The sequence below is a fragment of the Carettochelys insculpta genome, chromosome 19, assembly GCF_033958435.1.
Source record: "Carettochelys insculpta isolate YL-2023 chromosome 19, ASM3395843v1, whole genome shotgun sequence".
Taxonomy (NCBI): Eukaryota; Metazoa; Chordata; order Testudines; family Carettochelyidae; genus Carettochelys; species Carettochelys insculpta.
The window spans coordinates 22,316,802-22,324,712 of NC_134155.1; the positions used below are offsets into that span (position 1 = coordinate 22,316,802).

Consider the following 7,911-nt stretch of genomic DNA (forward strand, 5'->3'; position numbering starts at 1 on the left):
TCCCTTTCTGCCATACTCCCTCCTAGACAGTCTCTCCCCATTCTGTATGTGTGAAACTAATTGTTCCTTCCTAAGTGGAGCGCTTTGCATTTGTCTTTATTAAACTTCGTCCTGCTTACCTCAGACCATTTCTCCAATTTGTCCAGATCATTTTGAGTTTAACCCTATCCTCGAAAGCAGTTGCAAGAAGAACTTGTTCTGTGGGAGCTTTGGGCAGTAGAATGGACCCCAACAGGGATAAAGGGAGCGGGGAGTATGCATGAGTGGATGAATATGTATTCTTGGCCTACTGCTCCTGCTGAAATCCACTCTTGCTGGTTTCAAAAGAAGCGAGTCCAGACCTACTTCAAAGCACACCGTACAGGGTGACTGGCTTGGATCTAGAATCTGCCTGGAGAACCTCTAAGGTGTCATAATGAGCTGCATGGGTAGGGAGGTGAGGGAGGCTTTGACCTGAGAGACATTGAGGCCTCAGCAGGTGAGACTCAGCTGAGAGGTTTTCTCCTCACATCACTTAAAATTTAATCTTCAGGAGGAGTTAAAAGCATTAAACCCGAGTGAGTAGAAAGGCAGCTGGAGGCCTGTGATGTTTAATCCTGCCTCACCTGGCGCAGGTAGATCAGATGACCTCTGGAGCTCCTTTCCCCACAACATCACCAGGATGTAATATGACAACGCCCCAGACAAGGAGGGCATGTCTGTCTCCATCTTACTTAAAACCCAGCCACAGACTCCTATCTCCTAACCCGGCCACAGACTCCAATCTGCTAACCCTGCCCAAGATTTTATATTCCTGGGGAGTGTATGACTTTAGCAAGGACTCCCTGATGCCAGTGAGAGCAGAGGGACTGAACCAGCAGAAGCATGAGCTGCCTCTGCGCCAGCCTGGGTGGATTTCATAGGAACACAGCACCTCTTGGATAAGTGCAGCTGGTCCCCCTGCAATGGCAGACGATGCCATGTGCAGTCCCAGCCACAACCATATCGAGCTCCATTCCAGTGGCTGTGATCTCAGTAGGAAGAACATTCTGTCTCATTGCCCCCAGGTGGTGGTTCCAAAGGAGTTTGGTTTTAGACAGTGAACCAGACAGGGGCAGATTAAGAATGTGGGCAGCCTTGGGTCAACACAGTCACAAGGGCCCCCCAATATATTAAAATATTAATGTATCATTATTTATGCTTTAAAAGCTATTAATGCTTATTATTACTCATGACGCATAATAAAAATACTCAAATCAATTTTAAAACAAGAATGACGTGACACACTTCTTTTGTTCCATTCAAGTGAACTGTTTAAACAAAAGGGATTTCTGGTGACGGCGGATTTCTCGCAAGGCAACGGTACTGGTTCTGTAGCGATGCGGCTTCTTCACTCCCCCAGAAGCAGGGGTGCTCTTTCAAGCAGCTTTAGCAGCCAATTGCTTGTACTGGGCTTTACCACCGGTAGATTTACAGACAGTCTACTTGGTCCTAGTCATTTTTCAGAAGCCTGCAGAAGCCACACACCAGGGGCAACTGCCTTTTTTTCCTTTATGTTAATCTGCCAGTGGAACCAGACTTGGTTTTGTCTGGAGCATCTCACATCTACTGGCACTCTGATTGCACTGACCCAAGGCAAATGCTACAAGAAATGACTTTGCACCATTCTGACATCCTGTGCTCCCCTTGGGAGTGTAGCATTATCATGTGCATAGTGAGAAGGGTGAAGTCCTGTGGTCTTCTTTCCTTTGCCTTGCTGGAAGGAAAGGGTGACTCTGAACACCAATTTGCTCTCTCAGTGGCCCCTGTCTTGCTCGGTCAGCTCCAGCCAGAGCTCCTCAGATTGGCAAGCCACTCACTGAATCTAGAGCGTGGCAGGCAGGCTCCAATAAGACCCACACTAAGTCCAGACCGATGTGGCTTGAGTGACCTAGGTGAACTGTGGCTGGATTTTAGTGGCTTGCACGTATGTGCTAAGGTGATTTCTTGCATCATCCCCAGGGCTGGGCAATACCGAGTAATCTTATGCAAAGGCCAATCAGCCAGATAAAAACACATACTCACTGCAGCTTCCTCAGTTTCATGGCCTAGAATGCACACAGGTTAATTGGAAGCATTTTACTCCAAAGCTTACAGACACATCAGGTCCCCTCCCAAAAGCACACCCACCCTTACCGATGGCCCTACTGCCATCTGGTTACAGCTTCAGGGGTGAGATGAGCCCCATACCATGCTTTGCAAGGCAACAGACTGGGGCTAGATAAATGAGCTGAGGGCTCCCCACTGCTAATGCTTCACCCTAAGGCATTTGGATCCAGCAACCACCAGCCAAAGCACCCCTCATACCAGGGGGTGAAGGCCAAAGGGCCAAAGGCAGGTTTGTTCTGTGGTTTCATGAAGAAGCCCAGCGGCCTTTGGCCACATGGTCAGCCCAAAGGAGGACCATCACAAGAACCAGGCAAGAAAAGTCCCCGGTTGTTCAGCAAGGTCACCAGTTATAGGGAGCAGGTGAGGCTCTAAACATGCTTGTCGTCTTTGCCCCAATGTCTTTGCATTCTGCTGTTTGCTCCTCTCCCAGCATTTCCATCATTCACAATGTCTTGGTCGAGAAAAGAAGAGGAGAAGGCAGAGAAGGAGGTGGCAGCGGAAGAGCCGGAACTGGTAGAAGAAGACACAGAGGCAGAGGACACAGTCTCCTGCTCACCCCAGCCTTCTCAGACATCAAGCTCAGAGCAGGACCCAGAGAAGAACAAAGCAGAGGAGAACTGGTTCTGGGACTGGCTCTCACCTTTCTCCCTGTTCTCTGGATTCAACGTGCTGGCCGACAGGTATGAGAATGAGGGGCTGGCTCCCGCTGGGAATCTGGGAGCAGATGCTCTGCAGAGGACATCCAACTGGTGGAAGCCGTGGGGAGACAGCCGCTGGGCTGGTGTGCCTCACGCCTATGCTGCTGGGGAGGGGGTTGTCCCTCTGAGTCCTCAAAACTTCCAGGAGGGTTGTTCTGACCTCCAACCATTTTTTTCCCTAAAGTCTGAATCCCCTGGAGGCTGCTGCCCTCTATCCCCAGCGCATGCACTGCAGCAGCGTGACCGTCCCGCACAGTGGGCTACCAGTCATGCCCAGGCTGCTCTCAGACTAGTTACCTCATGAGAGAACAAAAGTAATTTGTCTGCATAACACAAACCAGCCATGGCTTCTCCAGAGACTGATCGCTGGCAAGGCTAGTCCTTTGAAATGATGGGGCAGGGGGTCTGCGTGGGTGAACTAGAGCTGTGCAAACAACTGATTTATTGGTATAGGAGTTGAACCACAAACACTGGAAAACAATCTTTGGAGTGACCCAAAAAATAGTTTAACTTCATATTGGGGCTTTTTAAAAAGCTTGTTAAAATAATATTTTAAGATGGGTCTTTTGCATTAAACTACAAAAACTTGCTTAGCTTAAAAAAATCAAAATGAAATGTTTTGATTGAGGGTGGGGATATTTTTTTCCCTTTTCTTTTCTTTTTAAATGAATGAAGTGACAGATTTAACCCAAATTCATAGAGCGTTTCAATTGTCCCACATCAGTGCAGAAAGTTTTATCCAAAAAATGTTGCTGAGCTTTTCTTACTTTGGAATACTCTGGTGATAATTACCCATAGCAGGAAAACGATCCACTACAAGCAGTTCTGAGACTGGCAATAACTCGTTTCATTTAGACATTATCAAAGAATCAAAGAATTGTAGGGTTGGAAGGGACCTCAGGAGGTCATTTAGTCCAGCCCCCCGCCTAAAGCAGAAATCAGCCCCAACTAAATCATCCCAGCCAGAACTGTGTCAAGCTGGGACTTAAAAACCTCTAGGGATGGAGATTCCGCCACCTCTCTAGGTAACACATTCCAGTGCTTCACCTCCCTCCTGGTGAAAAAGTTTTTCCTAATACCCAACTTACAACTCCTGCTCTGTAACTTCAGACCATTGCTCCTTGTTCTGCCATCTGACACCACTGAGAACAGCTTCACTCCATCCTCTTTTGAGCCCCCTTCAGGAAGTTGAAGGCTGCTATCAAATTGCCCCTCACTCTTCTCTTCTGCAAACTAAATGAGCCCAAATCTCTCAGCCTCTCCTCATAGGTCACGTGCTCCAGCCTCATAATCATTTGGTTGCCCTCCACTGAACAGGTTCCACTGCATCCACATCCTTTCTATACTGGGGGGCCCAGAACTGGACGCCATACTCCAGATATCAGAGAGGTAGCCATGTTAGTCTGTATCTTCGAGAACAAGAAGAAGCCCTGTGGCACCTTATAGACTAACAGAGGGGAATAGTAACTTCTCAAGATTTAGTCAGATGAAATCACTACAATTGCCCCTTCTAAGCCTTGGAATCTAGGGATCCCTTCCCCTCGCTTTTCTCCCACTTTACTCCCAGGTCACTATTTTTCCTGAGGGAGAAGGCAGGGCAGGCCTCCCTTCCCCATCTCATCAGTGGCATTCCTTCATCGGTACGCAGGCTTAGCTGCTGGGCAAGGCCAGGCTCTCCCTGCTTACTAAAAGAGCTGGGGAGGTTTGCTCTGAAGGCATCATTTTCTTGCCACCAGCACTGGAGCTTGGATCAGAAGGTAAGAATTTAGTAAGTCAGTCAAAATGTGGGTTCAAACACCTAACTCAGGGACATGACAGTTCCTAGGGTGGCTCAGCCCCCTGGTCTGGAAAGCTCTGGTTTCCTGCTAGATTAATTAGAACCTTGATCTGTTTCCACCTAAGCTAGTACCCTGTGCCCAAGTGTTACCTACCTGAGGCTTGAAAGGAAGGTGCTCATGCCTATAAAACACCTGATTAATTGCACCAGGCTGGCCAAAGGAGACATTTCTTCCTTCGTCTTGCAGGTAAGCCGCTGTCACCTGAGAAGTAGGCAGCTAAATGTTTTATTTTCTTAGCTTGCGTAATGAACTCTATCAGCAATCAGAACCCCGCCAGCCATTTTGCATTAAAAATCAAACTGTTTTGGCTTTAAAAAAAAAAAAAAGTGTAATTTTGTCACCGTTAACGTAACGGCTTTTACATTTGCCACACGAAGAATATCTGGTCGGCAGCTATAACCAGTTTCCTCCTAGGCCGTGAGAGTGATGACTGTCTCTCATCTCCCTTTTCCCTCCTAGGAAGAGATCTCAGCAGGAGACCGTTTGTTGCCTGCTGGACAAGAAGAGGCTCTCAGGCTGCATGTGCCCAGAGTGCAAGATCCTGTACTGCAGAAAGTGTGAGGTGTTACACTACAATCCGGCTTTCATAGAACACTGCATCCTGGGCCACGACCAGGGGGACCCAGAGCCCAGGCCCTCAGGCCTCACCAGCCCTGTTGTGAGTGCAGGTGTGTTGAATGGAGACCTGATAGGCTGAACCACTGCCAGGCATGCCAGGGGTATGAGCACCCATCTGCCTTCTAGGCTGAAGGCATGGCACCTGGGCTAACCCTTTATATGCTGGGACCTAAGCAGAGGCTCCCCGTGCTTCTGGCTTAACCTGCAACTCAAAGTAGATTCCATCTCTTGCCCCTTCTCTATTTCCCATCCCTTTGTCCCCATTCACCCCTTTGTCTCGCAAACAAGGGGAACCCAGGCCAGGCCAGCCTCCGTGTGCCAGGGTTGTGAAACTCCGTGGGAATACCACCCCCTTCACTAAGGCCTCCTTGCCTCTGAACCAGCCTGCCTCTGCCTGCAGCACACAGTGTGCCCAAGGTTGTGCCAGCAGGCATGTTACGTCCTGCAGCAGAGTTCTTCCCCAAAGCCCAGCATCCCTCAAATGACAGAGCCATACCTGCCTGACTTTCCAGCTCCACTACTGGCTGGGAGCTCAGCCTGCATATGGAGTAACAGCAGTACTGATGACACAGCTGATGCCAGTGTTCCACAGGGTTAGGGCCAAGAACGCAAGAGATTGCCAAGCTGGTGGAACTTGTTTGCACTGGGTTTCCTGCAGGGAGCGGCATCTAGGGCATTGGCAAAAGGAGACAGGATATTATGAAAAGGGGCTGCTAGCCCACGGACAGCTAAGTTCTGACAAGAGGCTGAAAGCCAGAGCAGCTGTCAAACTACCCTCTCCTCCCCATCACAATGTGTGGTCATCTCTTTTTCCAGATTCCATCAACCTGGCTGCTGCTCCCACGGGGACAGACGATGACGAAATAAAGAGAAAATGAAGTGGTGATGGGAATAATTCTTTATTCCCCCACAGATCACCTGACACTGCAGACAGACAGAGGCTACATTAGCATAAGCATTCATAAAAGGGTGAAGGGCTGCATCTATCAAATGATCTACCTTTCCCATGTGCCAGGCAAGCCTCCACAGCACATGAGTGACTGGAAGAGGCTTTCCAATAGAACTGGGGGAAAATTGGCCCCTGAAACTTTCAGTTCAACAAAAAAAAATTGTGCAGAAAGCATCTGTTTTGATTCAAACGCAAAAGTATGAATGTTTTGGATGAACCAATGACTTTTCAACTGCAACAGGCTTTGGCCTAAAAAAAAAAAAAAAAAAAAAAAAATTTGATTTGTAGCACTTTCAGCCAAAAATTTATGGGGTTTCCTTGACAACCATTGAGAAATTTTTCTGTTTGGGGCTTTTAGGGTTCTTTTTTTGTTTGTTTCTTTTTGTTTTGTTGGGTTTTTTTTTTTTTTTGACAAGAAGTTAAAAAATTCTACCCCCAAACAAAAATATGTTCCTCTCAGCTCTCCCCTTGCCAGCCCCCACAAAGGAAGAGAAAAAACAATACAGAGGGATTCTTATATACCTCAGACCAGGATCTCTAACCCCTCCTCTTTCATGCTGGCATCCAAGTGCTACAGTAAGAAAGAATAAAGGAGTTTTATTGAGCGAATGTTTACAACCAAACAAAGCAAAATTGCCCAGGGTAAGAAATAAAACACCTAAGTCATTGGGGGGGCAGGGCAGAGGTGGGTTACAGCAGTAACAAGCATTTAACATGATTAATGAGCATACATCACAGCCCACCTTCCCCCAATACATAAATTTTGTGAATTATAAGTAAGCCAATAAGTAACCCTTGGGCAAACCTCTATAACATATAGCACAGTCTTAGTCTATCACCATAACTAAATACAGTTGCTGTGTCTACACGTGCCCCAAACTTCGAAATGGCCATGCAAATGGCCATTTCGAAGTTTACTAATGAAGCGCTGACATGCATATTCAGCGCTTCATTACCATGCGGGCGGCAGCGGCGCTTCGAAATTGACGAGCCTTGCAGCCGCGCGGCGCATCCAGACGGGGCTCCTTTTCGAAAGGACGCCACCTTCTTCGAAGTCCCCTTATTCCCATGAGCTCACGGGAATAAGGGGACTTCGAAGAAGGTGGCGTCCTTTCGAAAAGGAGCCCCGTCTGGATGCGCCGCGCGGCGGCAAGGCTCGTCAATTTCGAAGCGCCGCTGCCGCCCGCATGCTAATGAAGCGCTGAATATGCATTTCCGTGCTTCATTAGTAAACTTCGAAATGGCCATTTGCATGGCCATTTCGAAGTTTGGGGCACGTGTAGACGTAGCAGTAATAGATGAATTTACCCCTATTGGGGATAATTTCAAACAAACAAAAAGGAAAAAGAAAAGTAATAACACCGATTGCATTCCAATCCCAAATGTGACAGATGGTTTCCAACTGGAGGCAGAGACCATCCTGGATTTGAAGTAAAAAAAAAATGCCAAGGATGCTAAGGAATTATTCAGAGTGGTAGAAAAGGCTGCGACTAAGAATAAAGGGTTGCTTTTGGGTGGGAAGCTGGCAGTGTTGGTCTGCAAGCCAGAATAGGTACTGCACGGGGCAGCAAAATGCTCAATTGTCACATTGTCTGGTCATTCATGAAATTGGTTTCCAAAGCCTTTCTGATGCACAATGCCCCTCAGCGCACTCTCCTTTTTTCCCTGGGGGCCTGGCTTT

The 7,911-nt window shown here is 47.8% G+C and overlaps 1 protein-coding gene across 1 annotated transcript; it reads left to right on the forward strand.

The window, feature by feature from the left end:
* Nucleotides 1-2,574: 2,574 nt before the first annotated feature.
* C19H17orf50 (chromosome 19 C17orf50 homolog) lies at nt 2,575-6,159 on the forward strand. Its single transcript, XM_075014129.1, has 3 exons — nt 2,575-2,793; nt 5,142-5,331; nt 6,098-6,159. The coding sequence occupies exons 1-3, from the start codon at nt 2,575-2,577 to the stop codon at nt 6,157-6,159; spliced, it is 471 nt and encodes a 156-aa protein (XP_074870230.1).
* The last annotated feature ends 1,752 nt before the right edge of the window (nt 6,160-7,911 follow it).

Excerpts from the sequence above, each read along its gene's own strand:
- C19H17orf50 (XM_075014129.1), top strand. The coding sequence starts at position 2,575 with ATGTCTTGGTCGAGAAAAGAAGAGGAGAAGGCAGAGAAGGAGGTGGCA. Across the intron at positions 2,794-5,141 it reads CCCTGTTCTCTGGATTCAAC|ACCGTTTGTTGCCTGCTGGA; the intron begins GTGCTGGCCGAC and ends TCTCAGCAGGAG. Across the intron at positions 5,332-6,097 it reads CAGCCCTGTTGTGAGTGCAG|ATTCCATCAACCTGGCTGCT; the intron begins GTGTGTTGAATG and ends CTCTTTTTCCAG.